A 20,805-nucleotide genomic window follows, 5' to 3' on the forward strand; every position below is an offset into this window, starting at 1 on the left:
ATGGAGCTAAGTCACTGCATCTTATTTGCAACTCAGAAGAGCATATATCCTAACCATACAAAAGCGTTTCACATTGTTATTCAGTCTGTGCAGATACCTTTCTTTTTTTAACCCCGATTTGGTTCTGGAAATAGTAGTCATGAATCAGATTTTAGAAGGAAAAAAAGTCCACGTAACTATCCTTTACTATTATTTATTCAGATGCACTATTAACATATATAATTCTTACACTAAGTTGTAAGGTAGCTATTGTTCCCATTAGAGATGACGAAAGGGGGCTTAGAAAAATGTAGGTCAGCTATGGCATGGATGAGGTGGGATTTGAACCCAGGTAATCAACTACTGTGCTTTGTGTCATTTCCCTGCACTATGTGGACAGTCTAGTGTACCTGATACAGTATCTGGCATTTGTAGACACTCGGCAGTTATTGGAAATTGCACACTTCTTGTGACTGCTACATTAAGTACCTCAATAGTCCTCGTATGCAACAGTCTTTGGGGGGGGGGGTTTATTTCTCTGCAGTTTTGCATTTGACCACCAAATCTGAGTCAGATTTAACACATGTTAATGTCGGGGCCTATGAACTCAACTGTCTAGGAATGTATTCTCATTCAGCAGCTTTTCATTATTGTCTCTAAACATACCCACGCCGCACACACCCGGAGGTTGTCTTCTTTGGAGCAGGTACTCCTCAGTGCCTTGATTGGCAGCGTAGAGTGAGGGCTTATGGCATTTGAATGAATGTCCTAATGAATGGCTTATCGACCATTTGACTACTTCTCAGTATTTGTCAATATACCGTTGAATAGAGTTAGAGTTAGGAGTATGTTGCAAAAGCCAAAAGCAAAAGTGAGAAGTTCGACTCTCATTTATGAACATAGATGCAGGAGTAGATGACCTTTCATTATTCTGACCCCCAACCCAACGCCTCTGCCCCCAAGTATATGGAAGTTAGCAGAAGACTATGCTTATGTGAACAACAGCACAAAAAGCAATGCTTTTTGGGGGGCGGGGGCAGATCATGATTTCAGTGGTCAGTGAATGTGACAATCACTGACAACCAAATTTTCTAGACATCCCCTAGAGATGATACTGGCCCCATTGACAACAACCACTGCCCTATGTGAAGGTGTGCACACTTGGTGTTTGTAGGGATAGAGAGATTTAGAACATAGAGTTGGCTGAAATTGTGAACTGGTTATATATGGGACAGTTAACACATGAAGAGTCTGGTATAATGACCAGTTTGCGATGGGGTGAGCACTGGATCTGTTCATCTGAAGGGGAACATAGAAGAAGAAGCAGGGTTTGGGGATGACGTTTGAGTTCCCTGGAGGACATCTGTAAGGAGTAGTAGTTGGGAATGTAGGCTCATTGGCTGGGGCAGGAAATAGATTTCAAGTTGCTGAAACCATGGGTAGATGAGATCTCTTGTAGGATATAGGGTAAAAAGACAGCCAAGGGTGGGACCTTGAAGGACATAAAGATGAGTCATTGAATTAAATGCAGAAAGAAAGAGCATTTGGAGAGCCAGGAAAGCAATAAGAGGCGAGCAGTGCTAAATAGTCGTGCCCGTTCTTTCGTGCAGACTTAGTGTGTGCAGTTCCATAAATGTCTGTTTCTGGTGAAAGTAGTGTGTTAAGTTACTCTTGGCCCCTGCCCTCCCCACTCACCCCTCACATTTTCAAGTTAAATTTGCCCTGCAAGACTTCTTTTTCATGGGCATTCGAGCATACACCATTGATTGTCTTGAGGAGCACGCTTATGTCCGTTTTGAAAAACGTAGGTGTGGGTTTCCAAGCCCTCTCTAGAACCCTAACAGTGGCTGTGTCTTTCTCCCAGTTGTGTTAAGTTGGCTCAGCCCAAGAAGTCCTGCTGAGGGGTATTATGAACCAATTTGGGGCGGGGGCGGGGGTGGGGGGTGGATAGGACAAGAGGAAATTAGTTATATTTGAAAGCTAGATGCGTTTTCTTCATTTATAATATGCATTTTTGTCCATTTTCTAAATTCCATTTATGTCCAAAACATAGTTTGGGCAGTTTTGAAACACGGTTACGGAAAATACTTGAACATACAGAAAAGTTGAGTAAAATTAGCTCTGTCATTCAGTTGTCTTATGGATAGTACCTTTTATGTATTGAGGATGGATTGTTTTATATTACCCATTGATTTCTTTAAACTTACCTTTTATGTTTACAAAGTTACACATGTGTATAATTGAAGGAGGTAAATAGTTACAAAAAGGGCTTGTAAGGAAAAAATACCAGTGTGCCCTTTTTCTTCCCCCCAGAAGTGTACACTTTCAGCTCTGCATCGACTGTTTTTGGCGCCCTTCTCCGCACGTTAGTGAGCGCGCTTGTGGACACATCCATCGCCTCACTGTATCACTCCTAACGTTTGCCCCCGGTCGCTTCTGTGTCCTTTATTACACTGGTAAATTCAGTAACAATCAACACTCAGTAGCTCTGTGCATAGTAATCTAACATGTTTATGAAGAGCTTTATTTCTTAAAGCTTTACTCTTACGCTTTTAAGTTCTAGGCACCTGTATTGTTACCTGCTTGGTCATCACTTAAGCAGCCACTCATTAATTTTAATCTTTTCAGTGTTGTCAGTTATTTTAAAAGTTGTACCACTGAGTGGCTAAGATATTTAAACTTACAACTAGCAAACTTAGACATAAGAACCAAAGTCTAAGGCAGAAGTTTTAAGGGATGCTATTTCCCTGCCTTTGTCCTGCAAAATCTTTGCAGTTGAGTTGTGTAAGAATTGGTGAATTGAGGACTTTAAATGAAAGAAAGTAAAGGATTTGTTTATTATAGTCATACCATAAAATAAGAACTATGTAGTTCTTTTCTACAAGTTTTATAATAAAATTATTTTATTTTATTTATTCTTTTACTTAATAATTATACTTTATATTTTAAAACAATAAATCATAAAAGAATAGGAGAGGCGTGGGGATGTGAGAGAGGGAGGGACGGGGAGAGCAAGTATGTGTGTCGTGAATGGCTTCACCGCTGTGACTGGGTCCTGCTGAGGAGTGGCCACTTCTTGTTTTGGGTACTTGTTACTAACTGTATTTCCTGGAAGTACAGCCTTACTAGCTTATATGTTCTGCAGAACCTTGGCTGCCTGGTGTGCTAATTACAAGGAATGATTGTGTCGTGCGTCTCCTTGTCTGTGTTCTCTTTGGCAGCTCAATTCTTTTCTCCTGTGACCAGCATTTGGTGCGTGGTAGGACTTTTTTAAACCCCCTTGGCCTGGAAAGTCACTTCTTCCACCATTGAGCCAGAGCTGAAAATATCTCCGTTGCATAGCACCATAACACTTCCTGCAAAATACCACTGCATTCCCACCCTCCACCCAGCACGGGCTGCGGCAGCACTGCCGTTGGTACAGAGTACAACTAGAAAATAGATATTTTCAGAGAGCTTATTGTGTGAACCCACTGTGTTTATGGAGAATCCACCTGCATTGCCCCTCAGCCCCCTCAAAAAAAAAGTTAAAAAAAGAAGGATGTAGTGGAAAAGAATGATCCAGGGTTTGTATCCAGCCAGGTTAATTGGAGAGATAATTGGAGCCACATGGGAGTAACTCACCTGTGACAGACCCCAACTTGTCATAGCAAAGATGTTCAGAATTAAGTTTTTGCGTCTTTGAATTTTGAGAATCTGTGTTTGAGGACATTTCCCTTTGGTTGATAAAGATGTGGTTTAATTTAAACCAAAAAAGTTTTACAAGCTGGCAGCAGGTGAGCAGTAGGTGATACTTGGGTATAGAGAGTGCTCAGAATAGATCTCACCAGAACACTTCACAAAATAACATAGTCGTTCACGATTTAATTATAGGTTTAACATTAGCATTTATTTGCATGCTTCCCCCCCCATGTTTATTTGTAACCTGATATGTAGGTCACTGTATCTCAAACTTGAGAGAAAACATTCAAATATTTTCTTCAAATGCAGTCTTAGGCAAAGTTCAAAAGAAGTATAACACTATGCAATAGAGATACTTTATATTGACATGGGGGGAAAACAAGTTAGGGTTGAGGTATCTGAGACTTACCTCTTTAATTTGGCAGAGGCAGAGGTCAGCGCCGGGGGCAGTTAAATGGAGGAGTTTGGAACTCAGTTTGAAAACCACTGATACAAGTGATCGTAAGGTTCTTCTCGAAAGTGTTATCTTTTGGCATCTTAGACGAGGTTTAATGCCTGTGAATATAACATTTTAGTTTATTTAGTGAAAGAAATCATAGCTTCTGGCCTGTTCCCCAAGTTACTTACATTGTTTGTCTTGTTAACTTTGTTTTTTCATGGCGAGTTCTTGGAAGAGTTGGTCTCCTTTTGCATGATGTAATATTGTGGTTTATGTGGTGGAAATTTGTTTTCTGCTACCCACAAAAAATTACAAACTTCCAGAAGTTCATTATCTGCAGGGTGTTAGGCAGTGAGCTCCTTCACAGGAGATGGTTGTATCCAAGTAGAAAGAGTACACGTTGAAACTGGCACTTAAAGGATTGGAGGGTCTGGTGGGAGGTTTAGCCAAGGCGCTCCCCAGGGTTCTCACCAGCTCTGAGACCCTGTGAGTGAGTGAAGAAGAAGGTGGGCAGGCCCTGGAAGTCTGTGCCCACCAGGGTGCTTAGGGGGAGTAGCATGAACACTAGAAGAGAAGCGTCTGGAGAGACCCAGAGAGCAGGCCTATTGCTAGTGCTGTTTGGCGTTATAATAAGCTCCTTCTCTTCCTTGTGCCTCAGCTTCCTCGACTGTAAAATGGAGATATCTGTTCACTGGGGTACAGTGTGTTGATGAAGGACACTTTGGGTCACAACGGACCTGGCGGAACTGGTTGCCTTGTGAGCGATAGCTGCAGCTCCTACGTTGTCAGCACCTGCACGTCCCTCCTCACTTGGGTGGTTGGGAGAGCAGGTGGTAGAGAGGCTTTTGAGGAGTGAAAGTGTGTGCAGTTCCAAGGTGTCTCTGTGTTATCCTTTCTCCCGCATCCTGCCAGGGTTCCCACTTCCTACCGACTGTGAAACTCCCGTGACACTACTTTCCCAAACGCTGGTTTTCTGCCCAGTTAGGATTTCAGAAGTATGTCTTCTGTTGACACCACTGTTTTTCTCACTTGTACCTCGCCCTGTGTCCCCAGGTAAAGCAGGCAGAGCGCAGCGAGGTGTCTGTCACGGCCGCCATGCCGTTCCCATTTGGGAAGTCCCACAAGTCTCCAGCAGACATTGTGAAGAACCTGAAGGAGAGCATGGCCGTTCTGGAAAAGCAAGACATCTCTGACAAAAAGGCAGAAAAGGTATGTACTGGGCACTGTTTTATATTTTCAATCTTTTGATGAGGAGCAAATATAAAACAAATTATGGTGTGATTTTTAAAAATTAATCCCAATTTGGTTTTTTAATAGTTCTAAAGTGACGTTTGCTTCTGCTTAAACACCACATTTTCTCCTGTACTGCTGCCTACCAAACACATTTGTAACTTTTTTCTCCATTTTTCATTTAAGGCTTTCAGGTTTGTGTAACTTTGTTTTTTCATTGTTAAAATAATCTATCCGAGTCCTAAAGTCAGTGTTTCCATCAGCAGTCTTCCTGGGGAGGCACCTCCCCTGGTGTGCTTGCTGTGTTCCCTGTGCCCCTGGTGAGCACCTTCCTCCCCACCCGCCACAGCTCCAAGCCTGCCTCCGGTCCCCGCTATGTCTCCTGCTCTTCTCTAAGACCCCGTCTCTCACTGAACTGCAGGAACCCTACTTCCTCAGGGGTTTATGATTTGATTCTGACTTCCACTCCTACTCTGTAAAGGCTCTCTTGACCTTTCTTATCTCTCAGATATCTCCCTTGCCTTCAGCCTTCCTTGCAGGCGCCTCAAATGGCACAGGACACCCCTTGTGACCTGATCTCTGCCTCTCTGGGTGAATTTCCACCTTTTGTTCTTTGTGTTCTGGCATCTCAGTTTGCCCCTGTTCACTGAAAGCAAGTAATCAGCTCTACTCTTTTTCATGCCTTTATATTTTGGTTTTTTTGTAAACTGCATGGTGATAAAAACTACAGTGATGGCTGGTATAGTTTGGTGTCACTGCCTTGACTGGCTCATTGGTCCCCACCGTCAGTGCAAATGACAATGTAGTGGAAAGGGGCAAATAATGTGTTACTTTGACATGAAAACAGTTTTGACCCCACGGACCCTTTGAAAAGGGTCTTAGGGGCCCCAGCGGGTCCAAACTTTGAAATCTACTGTGATAGTTAATGAAAGGTATGTGTGTGGGGGGGGTATTGGGTAGAGGGAGTATCTTTGTTTAGGAGAGTTATATCGGGGAATTCTTACTGAGGAAGTGGCACTGGGCATGAATCCTGTAATGATAGGAAGCAAACTTAGTCTCTGATGGCGTTCATAGCATCTGCTTGACTAACATCAGTGGTTTCAGCCAGGGGCATGTTGCTCAGGGCACAGGGAGGCTACTACTGGCATCTAGTTAGTACAAGCCAGACATGCTGCTGAACATGGGACAGTCCAACCCCCCCCCCCCCCCGCCAAATTATCGGACCCAGAATGGCAGGGACTCCTGCTGTGAACTGAAGCACACGTAGGCTTCTTGCTGTTAGGATAAACGAAGCAAAGAAAATAATTGAATTTTTGAAAAATAAATTTTCTTATTTTAAATTTTATTTATTTATTTTTAGAGACAGGGGAAGGCAGGGAGAAAGAGGAACAGGAATGTCACATGCCCCCAACTGGGGACCTGGCCCACAATGCTGGAAGTGGTAACTAATTCAAATGGTAATGAGAGGGAACTGAGACCCAAAAACAATGAAAAGAAAGATCTAATCACTAAATTAAAAACCATTAAAAAACCACTTTGACATCATACTAAAGACTGAAAAGCCGAAAGTAGTTTCATTAAAACCAGTGTTTGCACTTGTTATTTAGCATTGCTCTGGAAATTCTACCCAATGTATAAAGAAATGGTTTAGAAATAAAAGCTATTGCAAATAAAGAGAGAAAATTACAATGTTGGGATGGATATTCATATATCTTTACAAAACACAAGAGAATCAATGCAAAAACGAGAGTTCACTAGGGCAGCTAAATAAATAGGAAATTCATAGCTTTTATAAATACCAATCAAAACTGTCTCGAAATTGTAAGTTTTAAAAAAGTATTTCATTTACAGTAGTAACAGAAAGTATTAGATGTCTGAGAACACTTTCATCAGGAAGTGTGCAAGAACCTATTGTATGTGAGAAAATTGTAAAACTCCATTCAGAGGCACAACAGAATACCTGGCACATGTTATCAAATGGAATATAGTTAAGATGCCATTTCTTCTGAAATTAATTTTTATGCTTAAAGCATTTTTATTCAAATCACACAGGATCTCTTTGTAACTTGACAAAAAAAGATTCTGAAGTTCTGGGAGAATAAATAAAATAGCATAAAGTTGTAGCGGGATCTAAGGAATATGATTGAGCTTTGTTTTGAAGGGAAACACATCCTTTATACATCTCCTCATTGCCTTCCCCATAATGGTTAATGTAACTCCATCCTTCTAGTTGTTCAGGCCAAAGTCTTAAGTCATCCGTGACCCTTTTCACACTTCCCGAGTCCAGTTATGAGCAGATCCATCCGCTTTATCTGGCAGGGGTGGGGGGAAGAACGCCAGGATCTAACCACTTCTCCCCGTTTTCCTAGTTAGCAGCCTGATCTGGGCTGTTGTTGTCTCTGCTCTGGATTACTGCAGTGACCTCCGGTGGGTCTGTCTCTCTAGCCCCCCTACAACCATAGTGGTTCTTTCAAAACATGAGTCAGATGTTACTTTCCTCCGTGTGAAAGTCAAAGTCCTCACAAGGTCTCGAACTAAGTTCTGCAGCCCAAATCCTGCCCATGCCTGTGTTTGTAAGGCTCATGAGCTGGGTGGTTTTTACATTTTTAAAGGATTGGTTTAAAGGCAAAGAAGAATATGCAACCTTATGTGGCCTGAAAAATGTAAACTATTTATTATCTGTCCTTTTTCTGAAAAATGAATGCGACCCATGGCCTCCATGGGTCCTTCTCTTAGTACTCCCCCACATTGGCTTCCTCTCTGCACACACTCCAGTCACACTCTTGTCTTTTGGGTTTTGCATTTGCCAATTCCCTTTTCCTAGAACGGCCTTCCCTCAGCTCTCTGCTTGGCTTGTTCCCTTATTGCGCCCCGGTGTTTGCACGGCGTCTTTCCTGACCTGACCACCCCTTTTTGAAAGGCACCCCTGCCCCCACTTTCCTGCTCTCCGGGTCTTGTTCTGTGGTGTTTTCCTGTGTAGGTAACATTTTTATGTACTCAGTGGTTTGTTCGATATTTCTCCCCCTGTTAGAATATAAGCCTTCCAAAGACAGGGCTCAATAAGTATTTGTATTTATTGAAAATGGAGTACACAGCAGAGTTAAAATGAAACAGTGTCACCTGTCACCTTAGGATTCTTCTGAACTCTTAATTTCTACCCAATAGGATAAAACAGAGTATTATAACAATTTGCATGTTGAGTTTTTGACTAATAAGAGGGTATCATGGCCAGGAATATTCTGAATTTCATGATGGTGGCCAAGTGTCACATTCCCTTTTAGCACTGCCACCCACAGAAGCAGTGACCTAAATGACCCTTTTCAAGAGGTCTGCTCTGTTGGCCCTACTATCTTCCAAGTACAGATATGATGAGTTACCACTACACACCGATCGAAGGGCTAAAACTGAAAATACTGACGGTAACGAATGCTGGTGATTGTGCAGAGCAACTGGAACTGCTGGTGGGGATATGAGATGTTACAGCCACTTTGGGAAAGTTTGGCACTTTCTTAAAAAGCTAAACTTAATCTAGCTGTCTCACTCCTAGGTATTTACCCAAGAGAACAAGAAATAATGTCCATACAAAGACTTGTGCATAAGTGTTCATAGCAACTTGATTGCAATAGTCCAAAACAGGAAAGAGCCCAGGTGTGTAAATAAATCAGTTGGAGTACACTGGTAGTTCAGAATACTACTCAGCAATAAAAAAGAATCAACTATTGCTGTACACAGCAGCACGAATGGACTTCACATAATTAAATGTTGTGTGAAAGAATCCAGACTATGAAGGGAATATAATATATGATTCCATTTATAGAAAACTGTGTGGAAACCACTACAACAGAAAGCAGATCAATAATTGCTTTGGGTTTGGCAGGGATGTGGAGGATCGGAGCAGACTTGATGGAGAAGACTGGTGGTGATAGCTATGTTGGTGTTCACTATCTTGATGGGTCATGGGTGTGTAAATAAGTTCCAACTCATCAAAACGTACTCTTCAAATACGTGTGGTTTGTTTTATGTCAATTTTAACTCAATAAAGAGAGTAAGAAGAGACTACCCATGTACTAACTGAGATAATGGTGGCTTGGAAAGCACAGGTATTGGCCTTGAGAATAGATCATGTAATGAAGCCCCCAGAAAGATTATTGAAAGTCTAAGTGGATATAATAGAAATACACTACTTAAATTCAAAGTGGCCATCTTCTCTGTGTCGATAAGTCCGTACCTGACAGTTTGGAGAAACTAGAGTGGGTCGAGAGGGACGTGACCAGGCTGACAGAAATTCAGAAGTCTACCGTGAGAAATAGTTGAAAGAACTGGAGATACAAAGTAGAGAAGAATAAAATTGGAGCCCTAGACCTCTTAGTAAAATGTTTTTAGGGGATCATCTAAAAAGAGGAAAGGAAAGGTTGCAGATGGTGATAAGAGATAGAATTAAGACCTGTGAGCGGAAGTAAAGCAGGGAGTCCAATTTCGTCTTGATATTAGGAGAAACAATAGGTGGATGTTGGCTTCCTTGGTGGATAGCAAGCTTCCTGTCTCTGGGTGTGTATCGGGTGGGCTAGGGCACCACTCAGGTCTTGCAGAAGGAATTCAGGCTTGCATGGTTGATTCATCCTTAAATTACATTGATACAACGCTATATTTTGCAAGGTGCCTCCATCTTATTTTGAGGAAGAGTAGTTTCCTGTTACTATTCTCAATCCACATCAAGAAAGCTTTTTTTCCCCTAGGTAAATCATATTAGAGTCAGAGATGGTATTCATTCCTAACTGCCAAACCCATAGTAAAAATAATGCCTATTTCTGCTTTATTCATTATATCCATGGTCATTTTCTCATTCATTTCCTGTGATGTTACAGACAAATGATAAATAAAACAGTTGAGTGCTTATTCCTTTATTTGTAATATGTTGGTACTTTTATTTGTTCTATATGGTAAACAGTTGCCATATTAAGAATTGTATGTAATCCAAGAAGATTAATCCTTAGGAATTATGCCGCACCTTTTTAAAAGAATTTGAAAACTACTTCTCTTACACCTTCAGGGAAAACAATGGCTTATCTGAGCATTCTTATTTTTAGGTAACTGGGCATGGGAGTGGAGTAGGGTGAGGTGGAATTTGTTCTTTCACTGCTCACAGCCACATAGGTCTGGTGTACGAAGTGACTATTTATACACTTTTGCCCACTGCATGCTATATAAAGAAGGTATGGCTGCTTCGCTCAGCATGCACTTGGTTCCCTTCATCACTGTGAATGACTGTGTTCACAGAGTTGAATGGCTGTATTCACTCACTTCAGGAGAGGGATAAGTTTGCTGGCATCCTTGAGGGGGGAGGAGAGGAGTCTCTTCATAGAGTGGCCATTTAACAGTGACTCATGGTTACTAAACTTGTTTACAGTAATCTTTGACACCAGACGGTTATTAATAGGTTTTTCTTCGTCCATGATCTTTCTTTCAGCTTAGGGGGATATTCCAGCATTTTCTTTAATGATGTTGCACATGTGTGCGTGCAGGGTTTTTCTTTTAAGTTAATACGGGAATTGGGGTGATAACGGAATTGCTCACGTTTCAAAATATTTGGCGCCAATAATATTTCTCAGGTTACTTTTAGATTCCATCTCACATTCTTTGTCTTCATTTACTTTGATTTAAGAACTTGTTTCACTGAGGTCATCTAATAGCTTTTTGAGGATGAATTGCTATTTAAGGCAGTACATACAGATTAGTATATGTTCAGAGGGCTCTTCTTCAAAGTGAGTTTGTTGCTAAAACGTAAGTATGAAGAAACTCAAAAGTAAAATATAACATCAAATAATAAATGGACTTAAGCTCCCCGCCCCCAAAAAATATATGGGTCCTTTGAGACATTTCTCAATAATAATAATAATAATAATAATAATAATAATAATAACTACTTACATGTAAATTCTAATAAATTCAGTTATGTAAACTAATGAATAAAAACAGGAAAGATTCTGCTTATAGATCATTTCACAATTGTTTCTAAAAAGGATGCCTTTAGAAACAGGATGCCTGTTTCAATTATGGGAATTTCGTTACGCCAAGTTGCGTGTGTACAGCACATAGCAGGACAGTTTTTGCAGAAGATGACAATGGAAGCAATTTCATTGTCATCTTTTGCAAAAGATTGTCAACTTGATTAAATGCACAGACATTTTAGTGCCCTCGTTTTGGGCACTAACTGGGCAGGCACATGGATCAGTTTTTTTTCTGTTTTTAAGGAGTTTATAATCTAGAAGATGAAATCAGTATGTAAATAATAAAATATAGTATAGAGGTTCTTGGAAGTATCAGTGAAATTCTGTGAGCCCAAAAGGATGAAGCAGTTAGTACCTCTTCAGAGCTAGCATTAATTTTGAAGTGACATTTGAACTGGTTTTTAAGGTGTTTAGCAGGCAAAGAATGAGAGGAGTTGGAATGTGACCCCACAGAAAGTCTGGCGTGTTCAGAAAAACGATGACAAATTCGGAGTGGCTTTCTAGGGGTGATTAGGTGTGAACGAGTGGTGGGAAGTGAGGCTGAAACTGTAGGTTGTGATAGATTGAAAAGAGCCTTACGCACAACCTACAGGTATATTAAAGACAGCTGGGGAAATCTTTTGTGTTTTGTTTGGCTTTACATCTTTATTTTTAAGTAATAATTAATTCACAGGAAGGTGGACAAAAGGGCACAGGGGACCCTGTGTAGCAGCTTCCGCCCCCCCAATGGGAACATCTCATTTGACTACACACATAGCAAGACCAGGAAGTTGGTGTCGGTACAGCCCTCAGGCCTTACCCACATTTCACCAGTGCTACAGTGTGTGTGTGAGTGTGTGGTGGCTCCTCACAGTTTCGTCACATGTGTAGCTATGTGGTTGCTCTGTAACCACTGCCACAATCAAGATCCAAAGCTGTCCCGTCACCACAGGCCCCTCTCGCCACCCCTTTGTAGCCACGTCTGTTTCCTCTCCCCCATTCCTGACCCTGGCCGGCAACCACTGATCTGTTCTCTAAATCTGTAATTTTGTTATTTCAGGAATGTTTTATGAATAGAATCATAGAGTAGATAACCTTTTGAGATTGGCTGTTTTCACTCAGCCTAATTCCCATGAGGTGTATTTGAGCAGTGTGGGTGTCCGAATTCCTGTCGGTGTCCGAGCGGTGCCCCGTCCCGCTCGAGGGCGTACCGCAGTGTGTTCAACCCTTCGCCCGGCGAAGGACGTCTGCACCACTTCCAGTTTGGGACTGTTGCAGATAAAGCTGCTGTGAACATTTTTATACCTGTTTTGCGTGAGCTTAAGTTTTCCTTTCTCGGAGACAAATGCCCAAGAACGTTCTCTTGAGTCATATGGTAAACAAATGTTTCATTTTATAAGAAACCACCAGACTCTCCTAGAGTCGCTGTGCCATTTTACATTCCCACTAGCAGTTTTTCAGCGTCAGAGATGGGATGAGATTGGAAGTGTGTTTGGGAAGGTGGATGTAATGGCAGAAGGTGAACTTGTTAAGAGCACTCTGATGACAAGGAAGCTTGAGGGTAAGGAGGAGAAGCAAGATTTGAGAGAGTGGATTTCGAAGGGAGAACCAAAAGGACTTGATGGCTGTCTACAATTCACTCCAGGTTTACCCTGTGGCCTGTTTTCTCTACCCACCAGATATTTCCCAGAGCGTGAGTCAATAAACTGTGGCCCAGGTCAGCCCATTACCTGGCTTTGTAAATAAAGTTTTATTGGAACACAGCCATGCCCATTTATTGACCTGTGGTCTGTGGCTGCTTTCCTGCTGCAGTGGCAGAGTTGAGTAGTTGTGGCAGAGACCATATGACTCACAAAAAGCTTGCTACCTGCTTATCTGGAGAAACTTGATACTTCTGATGAGATAGATACCAGGGATTCTTACTTGGTTTTGAAATGGGGAGGAGGGGAGCAGAGAAAGTATGTATTTTGCTTTTAAACTTAATGTTCCACTTCTGTGCAAAGAGTGCTGTAGAGAAGCAGGTAGAACATGGTTTCAGGTGCTCTTCCTCCCTTCATTCACTTGTTTATTTGTACTTTATTCTAATTTGTATATTAGGATTCTGCATAAGATTTTTACTTTTAAAAAATGGTGGCAGGCAGGAGTAGGATATCAGTGGCCCCGCAAGCATTTAAAAATTGCTGATCTAGATGACCTCTGACATCTCTTTCAATAGTTAAGATGCTGTGATTCCATGCTGCGGCGTCACTTCTAACTTAACATTTCAGTTCCAAATTTATTCTCTCTGCCCCAGAATTGGTCTTTCTCTTCCTGACTTACTGGTTTAAGAAATGTTGTTTTTATATCTCTGGCTTGAAACCTAAGAGTCATCAGATTCTTTCTCTCTTACTTCAGCATCTGTTTGTCAAAGTCCTGTTTATTTGAAATCACTTGATGCTGGGAGAGGAGGCTGAAATCTGCAACTTCTCCCTCTCTCTCTTTTCATAAGCACTTTGGGTAATGTGGGCAGGGGGGCAGTGGTGGGCATGTGAGGTCTGTGCTTCCTGCATAAGCCTAATAGCTTTAGTTGATTTCTATGTTATCTATCTAAAAAAATCAGAAAACACAACTGAGTGTAAAGGAAACACACAGCTCGTCTTAATTCTGCTACCACATGAAATGACTGCTGTTACCACGGTGGGGTATCCTTATGGGTGTCGTTCATGCTCTCCCTCTCTGGGGCAGATAACTACATGAATATTTAATCTTTTTAAAATATTTTATTTATTTATTTTTAGAGGGAGGGGAGGAAGCGAGAGAGGGAGAGACACATCAATGTGTGAGAGGAACATCGATCAGTTGCCTCTCTCACCACCCCTCACCCCAGGGACCTGGCCCACAACTCAGCTGTGTGCCCTGACCGGGAACCAAACCTGCAACCTTTCAGTTTGCAGGACGGTGTTCAACCCACTGAGCCACACCGGTCAGGGCTTTTCAATTTTAATGTTCACATCTTTGCCCATCAGTGTAGATCTACTTAATTGTTTTTTTAAAGCTTGCTATTGTCTTCCATTCTATGGGTACCCCTTGGTTTAACCAGGTCAGTGGGGTAACTTTTTTAAAGCTCTTTTTTTTTTCTTAACGTTTTGCCCAAATTACAGTAAAGTTGTATCAATTTATTTTTTTGCCACCAGTGTGCATCTTTTAGAATTCTTTTGCGCCTGATAGGAGGGAAAGTATTCTATCATTTTAAGTTTATTATTATGAAGTAAGAACATCATTTTTAAGGTTATACATTTGCCTTTTAAATCCTGGATTAGTCATATCTACACTTTAACCATTTTACTCTTGTTTATCTTGAAGTTATCTTTAGCCTTATATTATTAAGGTTAAGCTTTACCAGTAATTTTTGTCTATTAAAAATCGGGGGTGAGGGAGTGGGCAGGCCCAGTCTTACGTCCCACCAGACACAACCCTGCACCTCCATCTGAGTAGCTGCCTTGTCACCTGTCACGTGCTACCACGAGGCCACTTTGGGATCTACTAAGCACTGGGCCTTGTTGGGTCCAGAGGAGGAGTAGGTGAGAAGGGCAATGAACCCTTCAGGGACATGGTCTGGAAGCACTAACGGAGAAGTGAGAATCTCCTCTGGTCTTCTGAAATTGTTATTTTTGTATCACTACTTTGTATCCAAGAGGTTGCCACTGATAATGGTAAAATAGTACAGTGATGTGAGAACATTGGGCTTAAGGTGAGAGATTTAGTACGAAACCTGAATTTTTAGAAGTCTTAAAATAGGCCATTTGTACCAGTGTTTAGCTTGCAAATTACTTATTTTTCCACCTCATTGTACTTTTTTAATGGGAAAGCAGGCAGTGGAAAGTCTCACAGCTTCAGTCCTAGTTGAGGAAGTTGTTATGGACACCACCCTTAAACACTGGAAGTGATGGCTTGTCTCCTCATCCTGGGAGTAAAAGAAGTATAGTTCTGATATTGTTACTATAGTGCGCTAAGTATTAGGCGTGACTTTTGGAATATTTGTTACTGCTTAAATTGATCCTGTAACTTAAATAGTTAAATTTAAAAATAGCTTTAAAAGATACTAAGTAAAAATAAAGTTGTTAAGAGTCGGTGGTATGTGGGGTGGTATGTGGAAGTCAGTGAGGCTTTGTGGCATAGGATTAATACGCCCGGCCCCTGGCGTTTGGAGCCGAGGCTTCTCAATGCGGAGCCTTGGCTCAGAAGCTCTGCCAAGCCCAGGCTCTTCTCTGTGACTGTCTTCTACTTGGTGTCCCCAAACTCCCGCTACGTCTGGCTGTTCAGTACAGTCACACAGGGTTAACCACATCTCGAAAGCCACTCACCGCGGGGATTCAGCAGAGAGCGAGTTGGTGAGGCATGCTGCACACCATTCTCGAGCCGAGTGAACAGGCTTGTCGTGAGGGGCTCTCCTCTTTCACGCTTCTCTCGTGGGCACGTTGTTATAAAGCAGTTAGCCGCTGTTGGTAGCCTGTGCCCATGAAACGTAACGTGAGGCTTCCTGACCACACGGGGCCAGCGGGCATCTGTGTCTTGGAACGCCATGTTTGACCACTGAAGTGTCCTAGACAGTCCAGTCAATTAACAGAATCATGGAGTCAGACCATGTGTAAATCACCATCTTAGACACTGGAGTGAGGGGGGTGTGAGGAGAGGTAAGCAAGCCCTTTGCAGAGCCCTTGAATGTACGTCCTGGGGAAATGAGAGGTGCAGATGAGAAGATGCAAGGGACTGAAACAAGGTCACGACTGGGCTGGCAGCTGAGGAGGAGGGTGAGTGTCAGGCTTTCAGGGTTGCTTGAGGACAGACAAAGATGTCCAGGGCAAGAGAGAATTGGGAGAATCTTCATTTAGAATTTGAGATCTTAAGTATTAGAATGGATCTCAGCGGCCATCTGGCCCAGCAACCTTCCATGAGGCCGCACAGCTGGCAGAATTGCACCTGGGGTTGGGGAAGCTGAGGCAAAGCTGTCCTCCATCTTCAGGGGCCCTTTCTCTAGCCCGCGTACATAGAGTTGTCAGCCTTGCAACTAAGGAAGGATGCTGCTTCCCTGTGAAGAAAAAAAGCAAAATATGAGGGTTAATGAACTTCATGTAGACTTAGGAAATGATTGGAAAGGAGTACTCTGCGCCCATCTTCCCCAAATGTTAGCATTTTCCATAAACACAGTAAAATGATCAAAATCAGGAAAAACATTGGCATAATACTATTAACTAAGCCACAGACCTTTTTTCAGATTTCAGCAGTTTTCCTACTAATGTGCTTTTTCTGGACCAGGATTAATTCAGGACAGCACATTGCATTTAGTTGTAACATCCCTTTAATCTCCTTTAATCTGAACAGTTTCTCAGTCTTTGCCTTTCATACTCTTAGCATGTTTGAAAAGTACTGGCCAGTTATTTTGTAGAGTGTCCCTTAATTTGCATTTGGCTGATGTTTCAATGCAGATAATGCCTTCTTGGCAAGAAAACCACGGAGGTGATGGCCATGCCCTGTCAGGAGGCATGTGAGGTCAATGGTCTGTGTCCGTTCACTTCTTAACGTTTCCCGAGTGATTGTGCTGTGTCTCCAGGATTGAGACAGAGGGACAGAAATGCATCAAGATCGATGGAGGAAGCTGAGAATGTTTTCGTTAGAACGTCTGTCTCAGTGTGGAAAGAGTGAAGGTAGATGTTCTGATACAGAGCAGAGAGAGAGAAACTAAAGTATCCTGAGGGAAATGGAGCAACTTTGAAATATTTGCTACTAGGAGTTACTGGTTTTAAATCAACTTAGTGTGAAGGAATGTTTCGAAGGCACTTGAACAGTAGGCATTTCAGTGAACCAGGTGTGCCTGAGTACATCACTTTGTCTACTGTGCTCAGAACGCTGGGAGCCTAAGTAGAGAAGGGTTTCAGCAGAGGACATCGGCGCTGACTGGGGGAGCAGGGGACCTGCAGCTGTGAGCGCGGGCAGCGCTGAAATCTGCAGTCTTAGCAGGACAGGTCGCATGGTCTGAGTGGCCCCGTGGGTTAGATGGCATGATGATCTCAGCAGCTTGAGAAGGGTACAGTGTGTGGAGGAGCTCTAGTTGTGAATAGCTGACTCAGTAGGTGGGAGGGGACAGCCAGGGAGGTGACAGAGATGGAGGATGTGGTCAGAGAGGCAGAGAACATACTGACATGAAGTAGGCAGGCCAGAGCCAGGGGACTGGGCAGAGTCACTAATGTGAATGCTGGTGAAGGGGGAACCAAATCCAATCTAGAACCTGAGGGTCAGGCTTCTTTGTTCTGTGTGTGGCATCCTCCCTCCATGAATTCTTACTGCCTTGCCTTTTTTGGTAGAATATTTGACTTCTTAAGCTTTTCTGATCATCTTTTAGTAATATTTGCAGTTTTTAAAGCTTTGTTTGATCGACTTGTAATTGTTCATGTAATGGGCAACAGAAATCACAGAAATTATTGAAATATGCATAAACTTGAAAGTCATTTGAAATATGAACTTAATCTCTCTCACTTGTCAAGACTGCTAAAAATAAAGTAGATGAATTTTAGTTTTCCTGTCGCGCTGCTGATTACTCCGTGTAGACAGTAACTGGCCATGGAGATGCCCAGGTTTGGAAGTCTCGTGTCCCCAGTGCTGTCAGCTGCTTCTGAATAGTTGGGGTCAGGCTTTTCCCTGTGTGAAGACCCATTCCAGCCTTTCGCTCTTTATTTTGCATTGTTTGTGGCACTCGTTTTTAAGGAATGGTTGGTAGACTTACTTAAATATATAGACATATACTTAGTTATTTCTTAGAAATCTTAAAATTTGGCAGGGGAGCTGTCTTGGGATGAAACAGAAGCAGAAATGAGAAGGTTACTACAATATAGTGAAAACTTGGGTCTGCTTCTCTCATTCTTTTTATTATTTTGCTTTTTGAAAAAGGAAAATGTGAAGTGCGTAACACTCAAACAAATCTGAAATATAGGAAATGAAAAATATAGGTATTCTTCTTACCCTCCCCATAGGCAGAAAAAGACGTTCCTTGCTCACCACTTAACTCTTTCAGGTAGAGTCCCTTAACTTTCTTGGTGAGAGATTTGCAAGGTGTCCTTCCTTCGGGACCCTATGTCGGCACTACATTTTGCGGGGGAATCCTTGACTTTATGGTGTCGCACATTTCTTTACATCCAGCTTCATCTGGATTTTATGTCGCAGCGATCAAGTATGCCGACGTTCAACCGTTCGTCCACATGTATGGAGCACCTCCAGCACTGCTCCCCTAATACAGTGCAGAAGGAAATAGACATTAATTGGAAATCAGAAGGTACAGCAGCATTGCATAAAACCAGAGAAACACTATGAAGAAGTGCATGGTGGTAGGAGAGTGTGTGGTAGAATTTACCTAGAAAGACTTCTCTGAGGAAGTGATCAGGAGGTGGGACAGGTTATGGGCACAAAGAGCATTCCAAGCATGGGAAACCGCACACGCACGGATTCTGAAAGGAGACCAGTGTGACCAGGGTGTTAGTGTATAGATACTGGGGGAGAACTTGTAGTGCAGGCTAAGAGCGGAGAGGTAGGGTCAGACCGTGAGTGCTTCAATGGGCCATGTTTAGAAGGGATTTTTTCCACCCTAAGAGCAGTCAGTAATTGCAGCATTATAGCAGAGGGAATGACAATCATATTTGTGTTATACAAAGGTCATTGTAGGTTTGGTATGGAGAATGGTTTGTAGGGGATTCAAGGAGACAGTCAGTAGCCTCCTTAGTAGACCAGGTAAGTAGTACTTACGACGACTCTGACTTAGGTAGTGATGTTGGTGGGGGCAGGGGATAAATGCATGGATTTCAGAGATTTGGTAATGAATTGGATATTGGGGCAGGGTGAAGAAGAATTAAGGATAATTCCAAAGTTTCTGACATATGTTGGGTTGGGCAAAGCATCCATATGGTTTTTCCTGTAAAATAAAAGACACATTTTTCATTTTCACCAATAACTTTATTGGCTTGTATATTTTGAGTGTGTCAGCTTCTCCCACATGGTAGAATATTGATTGTTCTCAATTAATGTCTTGGTTGGATCGCTATCAGCTTCAACTGGTCTACCCAACAGTGGAGCATCATCCATTGAGAAATCTCCAGCATGAAACTTCGCAAACCACTTTTGACACATTCCATCAGTCAGAGCCCCTTCTCCATACACTGCACAAATCTTTTTTTGTGTGTTTCAGTTATATTTTTATGTTTCTTAAAATAATAAAGCATAATATACTGAAAATTTTGCATATTTTCTTCCATTTTTAATATTAAAATGGCTACACACAAATTCACCAAATTTGATTTTTTTTAAAGATTTTATTTACTTTTAGAAAGAGGGGAATGGATGGGGAGAGGGAGAGAAACATCATGGATGTGCAAGAGAAACCCGGATCGGCTGCCTCTCTTACACCCCGAACTGGGGACCTGGCCCACACACATAGGCCTGTTCCCTGACCGAGAAGCGAACTGGCGACCTCACAGTTTGCAGGCTGCTGCTCAATCCACTGAGTCACACCAGCCAGGGCAATATTTTGTTTTATTTTTTTTTAATGCACATTGATAGGACAGCTCTCAGTACAATCTAACAAAATTGTTTCAAATGAAGTTAAAGACAGTTAAGCACTATTAGAGCCATCTTTTGGAAAAAACATTTTGGCCAACCCAATATATGAGCATCAGTAGTGGTATCGCTCCTGAAATAGGGAACAAGGGAAGAGTACCCGGCATTGGAACAAGAACATGAGTTATTTGAGATGTGTTAGATTCAAGGTACCTTGAGACATCCAGGTGGAGACGTGGTGAGGAGGCTGAATGTACTGTGAGAGAGCTGGATTAGAGATAGGGATCAGTGAGGCATCTGCACTGACATATTAATTAAAGCTGTGGGTGTGGGTGAGATCACCTAGGGAGAGATACGAGACTGAGAAGAGGGCCTTTGCCCTGTCTTGAGGAATTCCCAATATTTAAATGGCCTCCTCTGGGAGGATGAGCCAGAAGGGAGACAGGAGGAGCACCCAGGAAAACAGGAAGGAAAAGATTGGGGGGTGGTGAGTAGCAGAGGACAAGGGAGGAGCGGCTTTAAAAGAAAGGTATAATCCACAACTACAGTGCTGCCAAGAGCTCACATGGAGTGAAGGCTGAAAATGGTGTTTAATGGCAGGCAGTTCATTGGTGATCGGCTGAACACTGTAAAGTACTAGGTGTAGAAGCCACATGTGACTGGGCTGAAGAGTGGCTGGGAAAGAGATGGGGACTAAAGCAAACCCAGGCAGATGTATTTTTGTTGTTGTTGTTGTTATTGTTTTGGTTTGGGGTTTTTGGTAATGGAGATCTCACCTTTTTTTTTAAGATTTTTAATTTACCTTTAGAGAGGGGGAAGAGAGGGAGAAAGAGCAGGAGAGAAACATCAGTGTTTGAGAGATACAGTGATCCATTGCCTCTCACGTGCCCCCAGCTGTGGGCCTGGCCC

At 42.3% G+C, this 20,805-nt stretch overlaps 1 protein-coding gene across 4 annotated transcripts in view; it reads left to right on the forward strand.

Moving 5' to 3' along the window:
* Nucleotides 1-20,805, forward strand: part of CAB39 (calcium binding protein 39) — an 85,335-nt gene that overhangs the window by 37,066 nt on the left and 27,464 nt on the right. For all 4 annotated transcript variants that reach the window (XM_045197993.3, XM_024564291.4, XM_045197994.3 and 1 more), the window contains exon 2: nucleotides 5,153-5,308. In XM_045197993.3, the coding sequence (XP_045053928.1) occupies nucleotides 5,195-5,308 (114 nt within the window). In that variant the 5' untranslated portion in view covers nucleotides 5,153-5,194. The remainder of the gene's footprint in view (nucleotides 1-5,152; nucleotides 5,309-20,805) is intronic.

Source organism: Desmodus rotundus, chromosome 2, assembly GCF_022682495.2.
Source record: "Desmodus rotundus isolate HL8 chromosome 2, HLdesRot8A.1, whole genome shotgun sequence".
In the NCBI taxonomy this organism is placed as follows: Eukaryota; Metazoa; Chordata; class Mammalia; order Chiroptera; family Phyllostomidae; genus Desmodus; species Desmodus rotundus.